Here is a 21,544-nt window from a genome sequence, read left to right as displayed (position 1 = left end):
GCCAATGTGGAGGGAGGCAATGGCAAACCACCTCCAAATGTCTCTTGCCTTCAAAACTCTGTGGGTGCTGTAAGTCAGCTATGACTTGACAGCAAGAAAAAGAGAGGGGCTGTTAAAATACATATCTGCCCCTGGCGCCAAATAGTCAAGGTACACCACCGCTAGTACTAGGTGATCTGAAAAGCTGGAAATGTATGATTCTGTTAAACTCCAGCAAGTGGTTTTCACCCTACTGACCACATGATGGCAGTATGTATAAAAATTAGAAGTAAATAAAGTACCGTTGCTGAATTTGGAGCAGCATACTGTTAAAGTGGGGATTCTCAAAGTTTTTGAAGTTGGCCCCACCTCTAAGCTTTTCTGGGGTGAGGGGGGCACTTATAAAGTTCACTCAGTGCTTCCATTTGTCCCCAACATAAGTTAATACTGAATAAGGCTATATCCATGTTATGCTTTGTATTTATAAATACCGGACTGTTACTGAGCAACAGGCTGTGTGTCGTGGCCATTTTGTACAGTATGCAAAGGCAAACACAAATTGATGTCAAGCCTCCTCTCCTAGTTTACTCTGCTTCTGCTGTTGTGACCCATTTACAAGAGACTGAAAATCTACTTTGGGGCCCTGAATCACAGTTTGAGAACCATTGCTGGAAACACAGCCCCCCCCCCTTTTGTTGTTGTTGTGTTGGGTTCAGTGTCATATGCCATTCAAGTAGTAAAAATCTAGCAGATGTTATGGTAGCAAGTATGCTGTCCTGCTTTGTAAAGAACAAGCTGCCATGTTGGGAGTTCATGGCAAGATTTCTGCCTGAGAACCTTCTAGGTTGTTGTAGCCCATCCTCAGTGGAGTCCTGGAACTGAGGACCTTAGTTCCTTCTATGGTCCCAACTCTGGAGAGCTGTGCTAAGCTATATTCTTAGGAGAGATCTTTCCCTTCCCTTTGTATATAATTATGGGTGACTGCTGCAGCTGCTAAGTTTGCAGCCTGCCCCAACTTCAAACCTGTTTCAGGCTGTGTCTCAAAGTGAATTCACACATCTATAGATCACGCTTTCTCCATTTATACAAATCTGAAGGATAAGGAAGCAGGAACTGTTTCTTCCTTTGAGCTTAAAGTGAAATTGAGGGCTGTTGAGCTCAGGATTAGTACCAGAACTTAGAAGTCTAGCAGATGGCCCCTAAATCATGCAGCTAATTTTTCAGTAATGCTACAGTTGTTATGGGGTGCAGCATATTTTTTTCTACTAGGTAGCTGTGAATATTATTTATTCTATGCCACCTTTTTGGGGTTCTGCTGAAAACAGCTTACGTTTACAATTAAAACAATGTAACAATATAAAAACAAGCCATTGGCCAAACAGTATAAAAACTATCCATAAAACAAACACTATTTTAAAAGATGGTGAAATGGAACATTTATTTTAAAGTCTATGTTAAAAGATGTGTTTCTGGGATGCTTGACTACAAGGAAAAATAGGCCCTAGATACACCTCCAGAGTTGAGGTACAAAAGCAGTAATCTTGAAAATGGCCACTGTGTGTCACCTACTTCCAGCATAGATGCAATCTGGACCATTACTGAATACTGCAGCGTATGAATACACTTTGAGCCTTACCAGAAAAAATGCACACGAAGAAAAGCCCACATTGTTAGAAATGCAAACATGGGAAATTGCTCACATGGAAAAACTGGGCCAAACAACCTGGCTGCCTAATCATTGTGGCTAAAATGGGCAACGCATTTTAAAATAATAATAATTATTAAATATCTAGCAAAATAGACCATTATAATTCAAAAGACAGCGGGTGCTAGCCTTCTCTCCCCCCCCGCCCCAGGCTGGTCTGGAGAGGCCACAGTGGGGCGTGGGAAAGGTGCTGACAGGGATTTGCCTCCTCCCTCCGCCTTTGGGGGCAGGGTTTACTGTTGGTGGGGGTCGCAGCCTCCCCCCCATGTTCCTCAAGCCCAGGGCTCACCTTCTACGCCCTGGTCCTAGCTGTGGTTCCAGGCCCTCCCCTCTCCCAGCCCAGGGACACTGGCTGCCTTACCCCTTGCAGGCAGTCAAGTGGAACAGGCTGGCAGTGGTGGGGTGTGTGTCCAGGGGTGGGACAGCCTACCTGATTAGCCATTTGTTGGACAGATGGTCTATTGGTACACGGTGAGTCCCAACTCCTCCCACTGTCCCTGTCTGGCTTTATTTACAGTAGAAGATAGAAGATAGATTTTTCCTCCCTGTGGGCTTTTTTCTTGTGTTCTTAGTAGAACCCACTTTGAGGTATGTGCTGTCATCTGGTGGCCATGATGTTAATATATACTATTTGGCATGCCATCTTTGCTTATCATATGATGCAACCTGCTGTACTTTTAATTTAAAACAAGCAGATATAGCTAAGGCTATAGTCCTACTGATTGCATAAGGTATATGGAAATTGAGACCTTCTATGGGCATGCAGTAAATCACCTAATTTGGGGATATTTCCATAGCTAAAGAGAATGCTAAGGCTCCAGATAGTGTTCCCTCCTATCCGCTAGTACTTGTTAGTGGCAGGAACTACAGGAGGCATAAGGCTAAGTCTTGCACTGCAGGAATCAATAGCAGTACACCTATTTCTGCTGCAGCTTTCTTGGCCAACACGGTCTTTGTATAATTGCAACTTTTCCCCTGCACAAGGAGAGAATGTACGTGAGTTAAACTATTGAATTATTTTCTTCTGTTTGTATTCTTTGCTGTGATTTCACTGCTTCATAGAACTTAATGAATTCTCACTGTCCACTAGCTGGAAAAATAGCTCAGCCGTATGGTTTCCACTCATTAAGAAAGCTGATTTTATCTATATACCTATTGCTAAACTGAAGGAAGGATCTCTTCCAACAGTAAGCCGGAGTGAAAAAGACCATGGAGTGGAATGTCTGAGGTGTCTATGATGAAGTTGCCATTTGGGTCTATATTTAATTCTTCAGAACTCTCTGGCACACTTTCACATGCACTGAGTCATGTACTTTCAATTCACTTGCAGTGCGCTTTGCAACTGGATTTTACGGTGTGTAATGGCAAAATCCACTTGCAAGTGATTGCTGAAATGAATTGAAACTGAATTATTTAGCATGTGTGAAAGTTTCCTATAAAGCACATGAACCTCATTTGCTTGCTTTTACAAACCACTCAGGTGAGGAAAGGATTACTATGCTGTATCAACTTGGCTTTTAAAAATTGAATTCTGCCTCCTGGTAGCTCCATATTTTTATTAGAACTCAACCACATGAGTCAAAGTACAGCTGCATGCAAGCCCCAGGTAAGAAGAGCTGTTTTTTGTACCCCACTTTTCACTACCTGAAGGATTCTCAAAAAGTGGTTTACAATGTCCTACCCTTCCTCTCCCCACAACAGACACCTTTTGTTTATTTTATTTATTTATTACATTTGTATGCTGCCCTCCCCTGAGGCTCAGGGCAGTTCACATGGAATGTAAAGAACAGTACATCAAACTGTTTTTGTGTCAAACAGAAATACAACAATGGTGATAATAACAGCAGAAGATAACAATTTAAACAGGATAACAATCCAACAGGTCCATGGTTTGATTCAGGTACATGGATTCCTGGAATGGGGTTCAGGGGCCCAGTGGGTGTTGCTCGTTCTGGTGGACCTCAACCAAATGCCTGATGGAAGAGCTCCCTTGTGCAGGCCCTGTGGAATTGCTTTAGTTCCATTAGGGCCTCCTCTGGGAGCTCATTCTACCAGGTGGGGGCCAGGACAGAAAAGGCTCTGGCCCTGGCTGAGGTCAGATGGGCTTTTGGGCCATTGATCACTAGCCCGTTGGAGGTGGCAGAGTGCAAAGCTCTTTGAGGGGCGTAGGCAGAAAGGCCTCAAGTACACTGGGCCCTGACAGCGTATGGCCTTGAAGGTAATTACCAGGACCGGAATTCAACTAGTAGCCACTGCAGTTGAGGGAGGGTGGGCTGCATGTGGGACCTCCATAGTGCTGCTGTTAGGACCTTGGCTGCTGCGTTAGAGCTCTGAGAGAACTGTGGCCCAAAGTCACCCAGCTGGCTACATGTGGAGAAGTGGGGGATCAACCTGGTTCCCCCGGATTGCAGGCTGCTGCTCCTAACCAAGCTGGCAGTAGTGTCATGCTTAAAAAACAAAGTCAAAACCCTGGCATTCATTTATTGGATTCTGAAGTTGTGGTTTGCCTGAGGTGGTAAAAAAATTATTATGGTCTGGTATCTGCAGTTTTCTAGGATGGCACTTGTGCCCCTTTCTCATTCTTGAACTTTGGAAGTGGCAAAGTTCTAAGGAGCTGCTTAAAAATGAAGTGATAAAGAAAGGGAGGGTCAAACAGCAGTTAATCAGTAATGTGGCTAGAGATGGAAAGCCCAGCAGAGTCTTTGTCAAAGCAGGTCAAAACAGGAGGCTGAAGTTGTTTGCTAGGACCTAATTTCTTATTTTAAGTTCCTGCTTTGTTAAATTGAAAGGTGCATATGATTATTTTTAGTTATAGTCCACCTTTGTCTCTCAGACTCAAGGTAGATTATATGGTAGGGTATTAATGGTGCTAAGAAAACTAATGAACAGTAGGATTAAAGTATCAAAGAGCAATAAAGGCATGGTGTACTAAAAACAACACAGAAAGTGGATTACAAGGTATAGCCAATGCAAGAAAGGTGATATCTACAGTAATAATTGTATTACAGTTTTAGTCCATTATAAAGGGTTGTTCATTCTACTATAGTTTTCATTTCTTCATTTAAAATACCCTCTTGATTATTTTGTTTTTTTACATCTTGTAGAATGACAGTTAGAGCTTTTCTGACCCCAGGCAGGCTGTTCCACAATGTGGAAGCCACCACTGAAAATGCACATGAAGAGGCAGCTGTTGATGCTAACCATTTGTGGAATGTCACATTTAGAAGGTTATGCTCAGATGAGTGAAACTGTTCCAGCAGAGCAGGAAAGGCAGTCCTGCAGGTGTGTTGGGTTCAAGGCAACTCAGGGCTTTGTAGATGATAAGAAAACCTTAAATTGAACTTGGTAGCTGATCAGTAACCAATAGAGTATCCGCAGAAGGGTGTGGGACTTGTATATTCTGCTTGATAGTAACTGGGTTGCGGCATTCTGCACTGACTGGAATTTCAGTTGTTTTTTTAAGGTCAGTCCCATGTAGGGTGCATTATAGTAGTTTAGCCTCTAAATAACCACAGCATGGATTCACATGGCCAGATCACGATAAGGGACCATATTTGGACAATAAGAAGCTGACAGACTTTTTTTTTGCAGATGCATTAACTTCTTCTCATCTTCTCCCTTTTTGAAGCAATAATGAGGCAGAAAAAGCCATCCAACAACTAGTAACTTTACCATAGTAGCTTGAGGGGGGGGAGTAGGTAGCCGTTCAGCATGACATAGCAAAGGCAGAGGGCAGAAAAGGGGTATGCGTGCACATGAGCTCTTTCTTGGTGCTGCTCCTTCAGCAGCAGCACAACCGCTTGCCCAGTCCTCTGCAGTGCCTTACTTGTGCCCTCTACCTGCTGTGGGATATGTACCAACACCAAGCCCCTTCCACCAACGCGCTTCACTACCATCTGCCACATTTCTGTATCTCCTCAACCCAGCATCCATCCTACCTCTCACTCCCAAGTGCATCGCTTCAAACTCCAACTCTGGCCCAGCTGGCAGAGGAGATGGAACTCCCAGTTGCTTTAGACTTCATAGTGGGGCAGCTGCACCCTTTATGTGTTATTTGTTGGTTTCTCTAAAACATCTGGTTGGGCACTGTAGATAAGGGACTGCTGGACTAGATGGCTGCCAAGGCCACCATTACCCACAGTGACAAAAAAATCTTGCATTAGCCCTAGATGAGTGACTGTACAAAGTAAATTTGGGCTTGTGAATCACCATACCAAAGAAGTTGTGAACTACTGATTTATATCGCTCTCCTTTCTATTTTATCATCACCATTGCCCTGTGAGATAGATCTGATGGCACCCTGTTTCCAGACCTTGAAACTAGGGACATAAAATTTCATACCGTTCAAAATTTAAAACCCTATAACCTTTTGCATGTTTGTTTTTATACTTTCACTTTTTGATCGAGGCTTTTGGAACCACTTAAGTCTTCTAATCTTCAATGAGGCAAATGTCTGGAAACAGGGTGCCACTGACACGCCTGACAAAAACAGAAAAGTTTATTTCAGAGTACATTGCTTGAAGTTTTCCTTTTCGCCAGATCTTGGTATAACATGGTACAGATTTGTTTTAAGTTTACCTGTTTTTGACAGGAATGACACCCAAACCTTACCTATTTTCAAAATAACTAATGGAGTCCATGTCCTAACCCTTTGCCCACCACAGTCCAACAACCTTCAGCTCTTGTCAGTTGGCCAGCAATTGAAGTGCCAAACTCATCTCCTTTCCTACAGTCCAATCTCCTGTTTGAAAGTGATTGGCTGAGGCTTCTGAAGGGTAGGAATTGATACCAGTAGGTTAGGCTGAGTGTGTGGCTGATTGACCCATAGTCACTCACCAGAGTGGGAATTCAAACTTGGATCTTCCAGATGCAAGACAGACATGCTAACCACTACAGAATACTGGCTGTCATTTGAATCTTGTTATGGACCTCTAAAGATTAATTTTGGAATGCTTAAAGTAGCATATGTGAATAAAGAACTGGGGTTCAGAGCCATTGTACTTGATGGCATCTTGTGCAAAAATAAAGCTTGGTACTGAAGATAACTTGAGTGTAGGGATGTATCACTGTAGGCAATGCAGATTTGAGTATAGGAATCCCACTATCTAAAAATACACAGTCTGGGCCCAGTGTATCTGAGAGACCACCTCTCTGCCTATCCCCACCAAAAGAGCCGTACACTCTACCATCTCCAAATGGCTGGTGGTCCCTCACCCCAAAGAAGCATGTCGGACCTCAACTCCCATCATTTCCAGAGCTTGTAAAAGGGAGCTCCTCCACCAGACATTTGGTTTACGCTGACAGACTCAGCAAAATCTGCAGGCCCCCCAGACACCTCCTCCACAACTCAAACCCAAACTGACTTCCCTGCAGGTTCATGTTTAGAAAGTTACTGTTATAATGTGAATTGTTGTATTACCGTTATCCAATTCTGAAACCCATTTTGTTATTATGATTATTATGGTTCAATGTATATCCCTATGTTATGTGTAAACTGCCCTGAACTTTGTGAGAGGGCAGTATAGAAACACAACAAATAAAGTGGGCATGTTCTGGCTTGCCAGGTTTGTGAATTTTGGTAGAAGATAAAAGGTACCTGGTTCAAGTTCATGTAGTGTGTTAAAGGAATTGTTCCTGAATGCGTAGACAAAGTTGTAAACTAGGATTTGGGAAATCTAGGTTCAAATTCCCACCCTCAGTTCTTTCTAAGGAAAATACAACCTTTGCACAATCTTCTAGAGAATACTATTTTAGCCACCATGGATGGGGAATCTATGTATACCAACCTTCCACACAAAGATGGATTATAAGCCATAAGGAATATGAAAACACCACAGCTGACTTTACCACCAAACTGTGCCATTTTGTTCTCACTCCTAATCACTTCAGATTTGGTGACAAGTTATTCCTTCAGACCAATGGTACAGAGAGGTACACCTGCATGACGCCACAGTATATTAACATCTTTATGGCTGACTTTGACCAATGCTTCCTAAACTCCCACCCACTCATACCTCTCTTATACCTGCAATACACTGATTAAATTTTATTGTCTGGACACATGGTAAGGAAGCCCTAGACATATTCCACCATGCATTCAGTGACTTTCATCCTACCGTTACATGATAATGAACCAATCTATGAAGAAATAAATGTTCTGGATACTGCTGTAAAAATACACAGTGGACACATAGACATCACCTTATACCAGAAGCCTATTGACCAACAAACATACCTACGTGTCTCCAGCTCCTATCCTAAATATACCAAATAATCCATTGTATACAAGCAGGCTCTATGGTACGTCCACATCTGCTCCAATCCTCCAGATAGAGATTCTGACTTTGAGGGATCTAGAACAAACCTTTTTGGAACTAAAGCATCTGCCTGGTAAAGACAAACAGATTAACAAAGGCAAAATGGCACCCAGCAAAAACCTGTTGCAAGTGAGGGTCAAAAGATAATAACAGGACACCACTAGTGATCACATACAACTGTCAACTGAAAACAGTTCAACACATCATCAGAGATTTACAATCTCTATTGGATAATGACAGTACTTTTTCACAAATGCAGATAGTTGGTGAATTATTAAGAACTCACCAATAATAGTACAATAGCTAATTTGAACATGGCCAATGATACCAGAGCTTGCAGTAATGCCAGATGCCAGCTTTGCTGCCACATACACCTAGGCAAAACAATTACTGGATCGAACAACATCAACTACTATCTCAGGCTTATTCATATGCTCATCTTCTAACATTGTGTATGCCGTTAAATGCCAACAATGACCTTTGGTTCAGCCTACGCCAAAGGGTAAATGGACAGAAATCTGACATCAAACATCACAAGACTAAGAAACCCGTAGAACACTTCAGCCTTCCAGGACATTCAGTGGGTGACTTCAGAGTAACATATTTATTGCAAAAAAACTTCAGGAACAGACTAAAAGGGGAACTGCTAAAAGGGAAACTTGCAAGTGATTACAGCACTCAGAACAATAGCATCCCCATGACTTAACAGTAATGTTGATTCTTTACCTTCCTAGAGATGCTAACTTCATCCAGCCTTTATATCTGTATTCTCACCAATCCCCCAGAAGGGCCATACACCCTCTTTATTGTATGGTATTACTTATTTGGGATAATAGATTGGAATAGTGCTCTGTAATGTAACATAATGAATAGTAGAATGTAAGGCAAGTTCGAATGGTAGATTAGAAATAACTATACACCGCCAATTGTTCATTTCCAAGAAAAAAATGCTGTAAGATCTTTTCCATGCTTGAGAGGAGAGGGATGGAGAGTAATGGTCGGGTCTCACCCATCCGCCGCCCTTGGACATGACTCAGGAGGGCCCAGAGCTTCCCTCCGCGATCCAGTAGTTTTCTTCACACCCCAGGAGGTAAAATCAGCATAATTTCGTGTGGGTCAGGCACCCCCCTCCCTTAAGAGCACTGTGAAAAAATGTTGCTACGGCATGGCATTGGCTCAGAACAGCCTCCTACCGAATTTGGCTGCGGGATGGCTTAAATTCAGATTGGGGTCTATTCGATTTAGGACCGCAGACCCAACTTTCGTCGTCTTTCGGCGGATGCGGCGCTGCGCGGTCCGTGATCCAGGGGCGTATAGGGAGTATAGTCAGCTCGGGCGGCCAGTTCTGATCGTCGCAGAACGAGAGCCAGCCGCGGAGCTCAGCGCCCGGCCGGCGTCTCCCCCTCAAGCCTGGTCTTTAACCCGGCCTGTGGTTACCACAGCAACAGCCCCTCCGGGCGTTAGCGGCGTGGGGCCGCGCGACTCCCACTTCGCGGTGCGCGATGACGTCGGTGTGACGCAACGGCGGGCGTGTCGGCGGCGGCGGCGGCTCGGGGCCCCTCCCCCAGAAGATGGCGAGTCCGTGCGGGCGGCAGGAGTGCTCCATCGAGAGGCGCGGCTTCCGCCACCAGCTCGACTCGTGGCGACACCGGCTGCTGCGCTGTGTGGGTGAGGGAGCAGTGGCGGGGAGGGGATCGGAGGTCGCCTGTGTGGGGGGAGGGGAAGTTAACCGCGGTGTGACGCCCCCCCTCCCCTTTCCCTCACCCACTCACAGCGAGGGGGGCGCTCCCACCCTTCCCCCATCGCCTTGGCCGCTCGCGTGCCGGCCGCGCGCGCGCCCTCGCCCTCCCGCGTGGATTAGCCGCTGTCCGCGCGCGCGCCCCGCCCTCCCCCTTCCCCTTCCCCTTCCCCTTCCCCTTGGTCCGCACGGAACCGCCGCGGCCTAGGCTCCGCCCCGCCCACTTTGGCCTGGTCTCCTTCTGTCTCCTTCTCCCCTCTCGGGAGGGAGGGCTCTTTGTTTGGGGGAAGGGAGCGAGGCGGGCTGTGTCCGCCGGAGTGGGTTGCGGAAGGAAGTGTTTAGGTAGCATCCGCCGTGTACACGCCCGGGGAGAGGAGATGATCCGGTTTTATAAAGTTACCCTTGATGAAATGAGCGTAGAGTGTGATTGTTCCGAGCTGACCACGCCCCTCTCTCCATCCCACATTTGCACATGCAGATCGCCGCCACTCTTTCTTTTATCCATTTGGCCTTGGTTCCCCTTTCCCCCACGTTGTTGCTCCTTAGGTAGGGGTCCAGCTTTGCTGTGCCTCGTCTCTGGTCATTGGGCGCATCTGGAAGACGATGCTTACTGCTTTACTCTTGGGAGATTTGGGTCAAAGTACATCCTAAAATTTACCTACATTGCCGTATTCATGTTGTAGTGCTGAAAGTATTTCCTAGGCCCTTTGGGTTGTGAAAATTTGCAGGTTGTCATTTTCATCTATAGAAAATCTTGTACTGAAATGCTAGTGATATCAGTCACCTTTTGTATTTTTTTAAAAAGCCAAATGGGTGAGACTTGAGTATGTAACGTTGGGGTGGATGTCTTTATGAAGAGGGTAACATCTATTTCTCTGTTATGTGATCAATTTAGAACGTGCTGCTATTGAGAAGTAAGTCTCAATTTATTTATTTTATTTACGCACTTTCCGTCCCTTCCCCTGCAGAATAGGTCCTCTCCATTTTATCCTCCCAGCAACTCAGTGAAATAGGTTAGGCTATAAGCATATGATTAGCCTATGGTCAGCCAACAAACTTTCATAGGACAGTGGGGGTTTGAACCTGGATCCTAGTCTATTACTGTCTGCTATATGCTGGTATACTGTAGTTAATGTGGGTTTCTTCTGATTGTACATAGAATTAAAGCTTTAGTAGTGCAAATTGTGCAGTTCTGCACTTTAACATTTTGTACTACTAAATAAAAATGAGAACACTATTCTTGTTCAAGGAGCAGAAAATACAAGGTCAAGAGTGATAGGCATAGAGAACCGTAGAATGAGCTCTTTTTACCTAGGGAGCAAGAGAAGGTGGTTGTGCCTGATAATGATTTTGTAGCTAACTCTCAATTTCTGTACTTTTGCTTCTTAATCTTTGTAATTTAATTTCTAATTCTTGCTTAATCAGTAACCCCTTTTTGTATTTACTCAATATAATTAGACAGATTTGTGGTATTTTCACTCTCAAAATTTGATATTTCCCTACAACTGATGTTTAACCACATATGAAATATTGTATTGTATAGAGTGCCTGCTTTTTTTTACACTGGTCTATGGAACAATATTCATTACCTTTTCATCTTATAGCTGTATTAAAATTAAAATAGTACAGCATTTGAGAAAGTATTATGAACTACCAACATGTTTTACTGATGTATTTGTTAAGATGGTGGTTTAGAGTTGTCTTGTCACAAAAGAGGCATCAAGAAGTAATGATGAAAAATAGATTTCTGTCTAATGTACTAGAAAAGCTGTAGTTGATAAACATTAGAATTTTTCTTGAAAAGTGTGCGATTTAAAGTTTTTTCGGGATCATCACTGTATTTTATACTTGCTTCTGTAAGATCTTTCTGTTTTCTCTGCCTGTTGGGATAGTATATGACTTCACTCTTTCATTTAATAGTTATTCTTTCTTCAGCTATGATGTTCTCCTACAGACATTTCATTTTTCCAGAACAGAATGCCAGCAATCTCTGCATACACCTACTTACAGTATTTCAGGTCATCACACCCACTATTGTTTAATTGTCTTCCCAGTGATTTTCAGTGGGCATTTCTATTTTGTTTGAAATTCTCTGATTTGTTGGGAAAGTTGCTGACAATTTGTTTTATTCTGCTGCTTGGATAGAAACACTGGGAGATATATGCAAATTCAGATTAAACATGCTAGATCATTTTTGGTAGGGGGGGGGAGATGAGCACTGTATGTAGAGGCCATGCTCTGCTTATTTTTAGTTTCTATCCTGCTCTTCCTGTAACCTCAGTTTCTATTTGGACCTCAGTTTCTACTTTCCCCCTTTTGTGTAAACAAAAGATATGACAGAAGTAACTAAGCTGTGAAGGTTAATCACCTAGTTATCCAGATTATTTTTGGAGGTAAAGTACAAAAACATTTTAGAAAGTCCAAAGTGTAATTGTGTTGGTGGCATTTTATCTTGATGGCATTGTACTTAACAGTTTGAACTTCAAATTGATCAGTTTTATGAGGTCTTGGATATAGTACTTGCTTCGTACATAACACCCATAAATAGCCATGGTGCAATAAGTGCTAGTTATTATTTCCTAGTGCTTTTTCTTTCTCTGCAGAAGTGTGTGTGTGGATCAATTTAAATTGCATTTGCATAGGAAAGAATATAAGTTATCTGAATAGTCGGGGACTCAGGTTTGATTTTTACTAGGGCTGGCACTTTACTTTCTGCCTGGGACCCTGAAGCCCAGTGTTCAAACATGCTAATAATGCTGAGTTAGGTGGGCTGTTGGGCTGTGCAATACCTAATATTCTGGATAGGTATTAATGGGGGAAATATTTGAAGGAGATTGGTAGTTTTATCAGCTCTATGGATTGGTCTGGAATAAAGCTAGTTAAACAGAGGGCGTGATCTAATTTTGTCTTCTAAATACTTTTTAATCTTATAAAATGCTTTAAAGGACATTCTGTAGTAAATGTTTGAGGAGGATAGGTGGAAGAGAGGCTTAGCCAGATGTTTTGAAGATACTTAAATGCTTTGTATCCTGGTAGAAAAAAGTTGTTTAATGTGATCAAACATAATTTTATTTGAAGAAACAAAATGCAGCTGATTGGATTGGAAATGCATTAGTCTGTTGGCAAAAATAGTTTGGTTAAGAGAACTGTTTGTTGTACAATCTCTAAATAGTGCGTTTAGCTTCTTAAAAAAATTTGGCTAGATATCAGGAATTAAGTTTGAAACAACAACTACCTTGTCAGTTTGTTACTGTTCAAAGATAGTTAACTGTTCCATATATTGTAGTAATAAGCTTCAGTAGAGTTACATGCTGAAGTAACTAGATTGGCTTGAAGCTGCAGGAAGTGATGTGATTGTTGGAAGAAAAAATATTTATTTATTAGATTAAATTTCTATCCTGCCCTGTCTCCAGTGGCACAATAATATAACAGGTCAAAACACTTTTGATTTATATTTTTAATGTTAAAGATATTTGGCATTTTAGGAGTTACTATGCATTTTATGTAAATCTAGATTTGGAATATGTGAAAGAAGTATTAAATAATATCTGACATATAGAATAGGTATATTTCCTAAAAGAGGCAAGACATTCCACAGACTTTATTTTTATGGAGCATAATGCTGCATTATTGTTGATCTTGGTAGTAGTATATTATGTGCATGGAATCTTTTATGCTAACCTAATACTAATCTATGTCAGTGCAATTTTAGGGTATAGTATGCACATGTAGAATGTTGCTGGACTGAGGCTTAAGCCATAAAACACTCTTGCAAACTAAAATACAGTATGTAGGTTTGATTACGTGACCTAGTGGTCTTCAACCTTCCTAGACCTGGGACCCACATTTAAATGCAGGCAGAAGCATGGGGCTCATTGAGCTGCAAATATGTGGTAGAAAGTCAGTGACCTCACAGTCATGAGACCAGAAGATGTTGTACCAAAGTTTCTATAACTCCCTGGATTGGTTTGGGCTGTGCAGGGGGGTGATTTCAAACTGGACCCCCCTGCACAGCCCACAGGAAGTGCATGCCTGCTGTGAGCTGGAATGGCTCCAAGCCATTCTAGCAGTTCCTTTTGCTTCTGTCCTCATAGAAGGAGGGGAAGCAAAAGGGATTCTTTAAATCAGTGGTCCCCAACCTTTTTATCACCGGGGATCACTCAACGCTTGACAATTTTACTGCACTAACGCTCTCTGACTCTGGTCGCTATGGTAATGTTTAAACATCCCTTCAAACTAAGATACAGACACTCCACAACAATGAACATAAGGAACATTTTATTTTCATGGACATTTTAACTCATGACAATGACAAATCAATGGGAACCCTGAGCTTGTTTCTCTGCAACGAGATAGTCTCATGTGCACCTGCCAAATCGTGGATGAAGTAAAGGGCCGGGGGGGGGGGGAGAAGCCGTCCTTCGTAGCCCACCTCCAGTTAGTCAACGGACCACATGTGGTCTGCGGCCCACAAGTTGGGGATCCCTACATTAAATGACTGATGTCCATTTAAACTGAACAGCTGATGGGCGGCAATTTAGTTTAAATGGCCAACAACTATTTAGGACTGTCATTTCACTTCTTCCCTTCCAAAGGTAGGGGAGTGAAAAGGAGCACTGGAATGGTTTGGAGCCAATCCAGCAGTCACTTTTGCTGCCCCTTTAAATGTCTCCTCCGCAGACTCTTCTGAAGCTGCAGAGCACAGGTTGTCCACAGCCTCAAAGGGGCCTGTGGGGGAGACATTTAAAGGCCCCTGCCAAACAACTGATCATCAGGATTGTGTGGGTCAGCCAAATTTCAAATGAGCTAAATCAAGCCCAAATCTATTTGGACTTTTCGGATTTGGCTGGTTTAAACTGATGGGATGTTGATTCAGCTCGAATAAGCCTGAAAAGTATTTGAATCAACATTGATTCAAGTATTTTCAGGCTTATTCTAGCCAAAATGTTGATCCCTACTTGTGACCCACATTGAGGCTCTTGACTCATGAGTTAAAGGATACTAATGTAGAATACTATATTTTGCATAATCTACATCTGGGTGTGCTACTATAGTTTGCCCAGTCTTGTTGCATATTGTTTTATTATTTTTAGCGTGAGGCATTATGCAGAAGTTAAAGAGTTAATATATAATTACTGTTGGTGTACACACTTAGTAACTTCTTACATTTTGACCAGTGCCCTTTTCCAAATGTAAAGCAACCCCACTCCCTTTGAAGTGCTTTTATTCCCTTTTGACTGCTCCACACCAAATATGCAGATATCCCAAGCCTTCTCAGAAAAACAAATATTCCAGAAAATCTCAGAGCATTTGAGTGTTCTGTTCACATTCTTTAACTATATAGAACAGAGAGACAGTGTCAGGTGTACAAGCAAAAAATAAAACATCCTTGAAGAAAGGTGGGTGTAAGTAATCCTTTCCTCTTAAAATAACTATGTAGTGATTGGGAAACAATTGGGCCCCAAGGTTACATGTACTGTAAAATAAATTGTTTCTATTCATGCATATGTGACTTTCATATGTGACATATAAAATTTGTCTCAGAAAGCTACCCTCAGACCTGATATTATGTCTTTGGATAAGGCACTTATGTATATATAGTAATTTCCTCTCCTAATTGAGTTGGATCTATTGTGGCTAATGTATGAAACTCTTAGTTCACTTCTGAATCCTGTGCAGCATACTTCCTCAAAAACATTAAAATCAGGCAGAACTCATTTTTCCTCTCCAAAGACCTGCTAATTTTTATTATGTTAAACTAGCATGAAATGTATGTTTTTAGCTTTGAGCTTGGTCCAAATTACATGTGTAGCAGTGTTCATGTACATTGCCAGTATTTGACAGAGATTTAAAACTCAGAAATTGCCAGTGGCAGTTGACATGTATCTTCCAAACTTTCTTGGCTAAGAAAAACAACTATATTTTGACCATGAGTTTCTGCCAACAGTACATATTGCAGTGGCCAGCAATAATATGGAGAATCTCTGCTTCTAGACTAAATTCCAGACTAGAATATACGTAATTTACATGTACACTTGCTCAATTCTTTTCATTCCAGTTGCTTAAACAGACACTTTTAAAAAATAGTTCCCTTCAGAATTCTGACAGGGGTGGCTTGGGAGGGTTATGTGTTATGGGAGAAGAAAAAAGATAATTCTGTGGGTTAGAGGGAGAGATCAAAAGGAAAGCATCTTTTTTGTTATCTGATCGGAGGAAGCCACCTGAAACCCTCCTTATCTGTAACAGTCACTTAGAGTTATTTCTGTGGCACACTATACTATTTGTGTGATTTTAAAAAAATGAAATTTATATTTCACCTTCCTGCCGTCAAGGGTCATCAAAGTACCTAACAAATTAAAATATACATAATAAAAGCACATTTAAAAAAACATTAAAGCCAACTCCCCCAAAACAGTAATTGTTAAAACAATTAAAACATTAGGCAGGTGGGATAGCTTGATTACTTTTTTATGTGATTTGACGGTTTCCAAATCTGTTGAATGCTGCTTTAAAAAAATACTGGAATGACTCATGCAGTCATAATAAACATTATTTTCCTCAAGGATACTGTCTATGATTGGTTTGTTCTTTTAGCACTGAGTGTTATTTGAAGTGCAAAGGAATAAGTAACTGTGTATTAATACATTTTCTGTTTATGTTTTTAAAAGGAATTTGCATCTCTTGCTTTCAGTCTTCCTTGCTGTAGCATATCTTTTTGGCACTGCCATCATATCTCCTTCACACTCCTAAGTCTTTCTCTTTTCGTTTTGAAACTGTCTTTTCAACTCTTGTATACCTGGTTTCTTACATGCTAAAGACCTCTCACATAGATTTAAGTACAGCAGAACTTTATGGCTTAAATCACCATGTAAGTGAGTTTTGATTAACCTAAGTTGTTGAGTAGATCTTCTATTGAAAAAGTTCTTGTTGTTGTTAAGTGCCAATGGACAATGACCCCATGGACAATTGAAAAAGTTATTGTCTTCAAAAGAGGAAGTTAAGAGACAAAGGGAGCAATCCAAACCAGGTTTACTTGAAAATAACTCATGTTACTCAGTGGGAATACTCCCTAGAGAGTATCCTTGGCATTGCAGTCAGAATGTTGGGTATGTGCATGCACTTGTTTCCTACTGAAACAAAGCCTTTAAAAAGCTAAAAATTGATCTCCCTGATCATTTAGAGCAGGGGTAGTCAACCTGTGGTCTTCCAGATGTCCATGGACTACAATTCCCATGAGCCCCTGCCAGCAAACGCCAGCATCTGGAGGACCACAGGTTGACTACCCCTGATTTAGAGTATGGTTTTATTATGATATTAATTGGACAGTTTTCAGAGTGAAGAAAGAAAATCCGCAAAAGTGAATGAGGGTTGGTTTAGTGGCTTATTTGCTATGACAGTTTTTCTCTGTCATAGTAAAACAAGTATGTCTTTAACTGTCACTTTCCTCACTTGTTACTTCTACCTTTGATTTTGTGCAGACTTTTTTATTCTATTTAACCTGTGTTCTTAAATATTCTTGCTGTTTGAGTATCTTTGCATATCAGTGACATTCTTCCTTGAAATGTTGTGCATTTTCATTCATATGTCCCTAAATTCACTTGTATTTTGTTCCTGCTAATGTTTGCAGCATTACCCAATTAAGTACCATCTGTGAATTTAACTAACATGCTGTTTACCCTTTCTTCCAGATCCAGTTTCTGATCCTACTTCCACATTTGGGAGTATGCAAGGGACAAACACACCTCTTTGCGTAGCTTGACTGGATCCCCCAAGACTAGGATGTTAGTATACGTAAAACATTTTCCTTCCTTTATCATGTTGCCATTAACTATTGTACATTGGTTGTCTGGCTACGATTGGCTATTGTGGCAATATAGAAAATGCAAAGCATCAGTAGTGGGGGAAAATTATAGAGCTTCTGTAAAGTTTGGCCAATTCATACAAAATGGGTGCCAGAAGCTAGGCTCCTAATTAATATAGATATGATAGTTTCTTGGAAGCACTGACTAGTGTCTGTTCTCATTAACAAGTGAGGGTAGAGAATGCTCCATATTTTAAAGTAAAATATTCCAAATGTATTTATGATCTGACTATAGGTATCTTTAGGTATCTGTAAAACTAAGGGGAAAAAGCTTTGTTGCTAGAGTATTTAAAATGGTTTTGTTCTGGTTATTATGTGAAGTAAATTTATATTTAAATGAATAGATACATGTTGTAGTTCTAGCCTGCATAAAACGGTATATGCACATGGTAATATTCTGGTTCCAATTTTTTTTGGGGGGGGGATTACAAAATAGTCTTGAGTTTAGTTCTGTGGTAAAATTTTCGTCTTGAATAGGGAACTGTAAACTCTTGAAATCATTATTTCCCTGCTAGTGTGTAAGTATGTGCATGTATGTATTTGTGCATGTATATGTATACACATACATATATATATTATATATATACACACTTCTATAAATCCATACACTTTTCTGAAGAAAATGGAATTGATGGGCATCTTAATTGGGTAGATTTCTAAATGAGGCCTGTATAATATATGAATCTACCAGATTCCAAATGTTTGTTTGTTTGTTTGACACCTAGTAAAAGTTTAATGATTGGTAATTGGTCGAGTCTATTTTTACAGCTTTTTAAAATGAAAAATCAGTCTGTGAATGACTTTGGAGGGGTGTAAGTGCTTGCTTCCATTCCCAATATTTCCTCACAGCTTGGAGTGAAAGAAAGAACAAGAATGTAGGCAATCACAATAGAGCTATACTATTCTTACTAGAAATGGCAGTGGTAATGATAAGGCAGTGGTAGTCAGAGGAGTGAGATAATTGGAGTGGGCTAATGGAGCCAGGAGGGATTACATTATACTTTGCCATTTGGTTGCTTTTCCAGGTGCAGTTGCTGCTAAAGAACATAAAAAGCTGACATTCTGTATCAGACCATTGGTGCCCAGTGCTGTCTCTTCTAACTGGCAGCAGTTCTTGAAGGTCTTGGCCACTGTATCTCTCCCCCTTGACCCAGTGTTGCTATTTCCCAATCTTTTAACTGGGGCTCTCTGCATACAAATTAGGCCTTCTTTCACTGAGCTGTGATTCCTCTCCTTGCAGTTATGGTTTTATCTTAGAAAGAGGGGATTATAATACTACCACCTCACCCCAAGTGAAACTTTTCTGGGACTTTAACCTGGGCCTTGTCTTCTCCAAGTGTTTATATTCATTTACAGTAAAAACATCAGATCTTCTGTTTTCATCAAGCTTGGAATTTCAGAAAATTACAAAAAATACCAGTTTTGTGGTGTCTTTTAGGTATCTGAACCTCATATGAAATCATCACATTAAAGTCTCATTCTTTTTTAATAGCCAAGAGCTATTATGTCAGTTTTCTGTTCCTCAAAAATATACAAAATGGGTTCAGACACTAGCTACAATTTATACTTTACAAACCCACAGGAACCCCTAGGTTTGTACGAAAAACCAGCTTGTTAGGTGTGTGTGCAAAGACAGAGAGACCCCTCTCCAAACAAGATTTCCACAGAAGACAGAAGTGGTCTTGTAAGAAATCAGAAGCTCTTTGAGATTGCAAAGGCAATCCTTAACATTGCTAAACTTGGTGCTGTGATTTGGGAATTGGCAATAGGTTTTAGGGCCCCTCCCCAAATATCAGTTGTCAGGATGGTCACCCAGTGAATAGGGATGACACTGACTCTGCAGCTGATTCTTCAGAACACAGCTTTGAAACCCAAAATGCTTTAGTGGCACCAGCTCAGGTTGTGGCATGGAAGTGGGGACCAGAGCAGGGCAGGGGAAGCAGAATTGGAGTCGGTGGGAAAGAGGGAGATGTGCATCTTATATAACCATTCATGGCAAGGTTACAAGTTCCACATCATTTTTTTCTTCACACATTTTAAAAAGTATACACTAATAAAACAATGTTTTATTTTTTATATATGTGTATATATAAATATTTGAAATTGATGATGTATAAAGGAGTCTTCCCATTGTATTAGCAGACTGAAGACCATCAGTATGTCTATATTAGTAGACGCTGGTGTTACTTGTCACCAAAATATAGCTCACCACTACCATAAAAGACTCCCCACCCTCCCATATCTGGAAGTTAGTTTGTTCATCAATAAATGTTGTGATTGTACAGGTTGATTGTATGGTTTTTAAGGTTAACTCTGTCTCAATTGAATCTTAATATGATACATTTGGGGAAACTAGTCTTAGGTTAGTCCTGTCATGAAAGGTTATGTTGATGATAAACTAGGAAATTCTGTACACAGTTCATTGTTGTGTCAAAAGTCAACCAAGGTGGTTGAGTGCTATAGACCAGGTTGATCTATACTTTTAATGCTCCTGACTGTCCTGCCTCAGAATTTGTCATTTAGTTATGACACCAATGCTGTGGATTCTTTGGAAAAATTAGAACTAGGAATGTTTCTGGTAAACAGTGGGCTAAACAGCATATATAGAATATGGACTTCCATTTACATTTAAAGAAAGCGCTATAAACCATTAACATGCTAACAGTGCTATCAAATCGAAGCCCATTGAAATGGGTTTAGCATGGGGCACCTCATTTTAGCACTCCCAAAGAACTGTATAATGTATCAACAAGGCTGTTTCAGTTGAATTTCACTGTTATCAGTGGAAGTCATTGGGGTACTTTAGTTTCACTGTCACTCCATAATATTGATTGCATTTTGGGTTAATTCTATATCAGATTACAGTGTTCCTTCCACCATGCGCAAGAAGACATATAAATAAGAATGTAGATTTTTAAAGTGTACAACCAATAGTGTGAATTTAGTGCTTGATTGATTTGGAATATTATGTGTATTTTTGGCTTTTATCTGCCTGTCTCTGGTTCACAAATTGCTTAAGCAATTCCTAAGAATACAATTCCTAAGAAAACAATAATCACATCCCTAGAGATGTGGCAGCTGGGGGCGGGGTGGTTAAAGAGATGGTGAGGACTGGTAGAGATTGGGGAGAGTTTGGGGTTTTTAGATTTTACTGCATTTTTATTGACTTTTAATCTATAATTGTTGTGAGCCCCCACAAGCTAGCAGGTCTGGGAGCAGTGGCATAAAAATGTAAAAATAAGTAAATAAAACCTAGAAATTGCCAAGCTTGCCAAATTAACTGTGGAAAAATTAAGTACTAGAAACATTTCCACGTTACATCTCTATGATGGCTCACAATTATATACTCATTTGAGCGTTTTGGGTTGTGTGGAACATTTATTTTCCCTATTTCTTGGCATATTTGTGCAAGAGTGAAGCACAGTTCATTGTTGTGTCAAAAGTCAATTCAAATTAATATTTGTATCTCTTCCATCAAGCGTTGTCAGTTATCTGTGGGAGTTCCTCTGAGCTGTCATGCACAAGTGCTAATGACAAGAGGGGACAAGTGTTAGGTATTTAGTATTTTTTAATTGTAGCGTAAATTGGAAGTTGAATTTCTGTTGAATAATAAACTAGGAAATCCTGTAGTTGCTGCAGATAATATCCCTTTAATTGTGCTTTATACTGTGTTTTTCAACATCAGGGCCAAAAAGAACAAGTGAATTAAAGAAGCAGATATAGATGTTTTATAGGATCAATCCAAGAAAAGACATAAAGCAACATAGGACCTGAGGCAAAGTTCAGAAAGATTTCTTGCAATCTGAGTGCTTGAGATCCAGATCATGGGAATTTGGTGAAAATAAGTGATAGTAGAGTGATAGTAGGCTGAAAGGTTCAAATGTTTTCCAAGTTTGCATTTTGGTAACACAGTATGGTATTCACCTTTTTCTTTTGCAGTAGTT

General features: G+C 40.8%; 1 protein-coding gene across 1 annotated transcript in view; it reads left to right on the top strand.

The window, feature by feature from the left end:
* Positions 1-9,409: 9,409 nt before the first annotated feature.
* Positions 9,410-21,544, top strand: part of LCOR (ligand dependent nuclear receptor corepressor) — a 64,389-nt gene continuing 52,254 nt past the window's right edge. The window contains exon 1 of the mRNA XM_077349460.1: positions 9,410-9,669. Within this exon, the coding sequence (XP_077205575.1) occupies positions 9,573-9,669 (97 nt within the window). The 5' untranslated portion in view covers positions 9,410-9,572. The remainder of the gene's footprint in view (positions 9,670-21,544) is intronic.

The sequence above is a fragment of the Paroedura picta genome, chromosome 8 (assembly GCF_049243985.1).
Source record: "Paroedura picta isolate Pp20150507F chromosome 8, Ppicta_v3.0, whole genome shotgun sequence".
In the NCBI taxonomy this organism is placed as follows: Eukaryota; Metazoa; Chordata; class Lepidosauria; order Squamata; family Gekkonidae; genus Paroedura; species Paroedura picta.
This window is presented reverse-complemented; position numbering and strand designations above follow the sequence as displayed.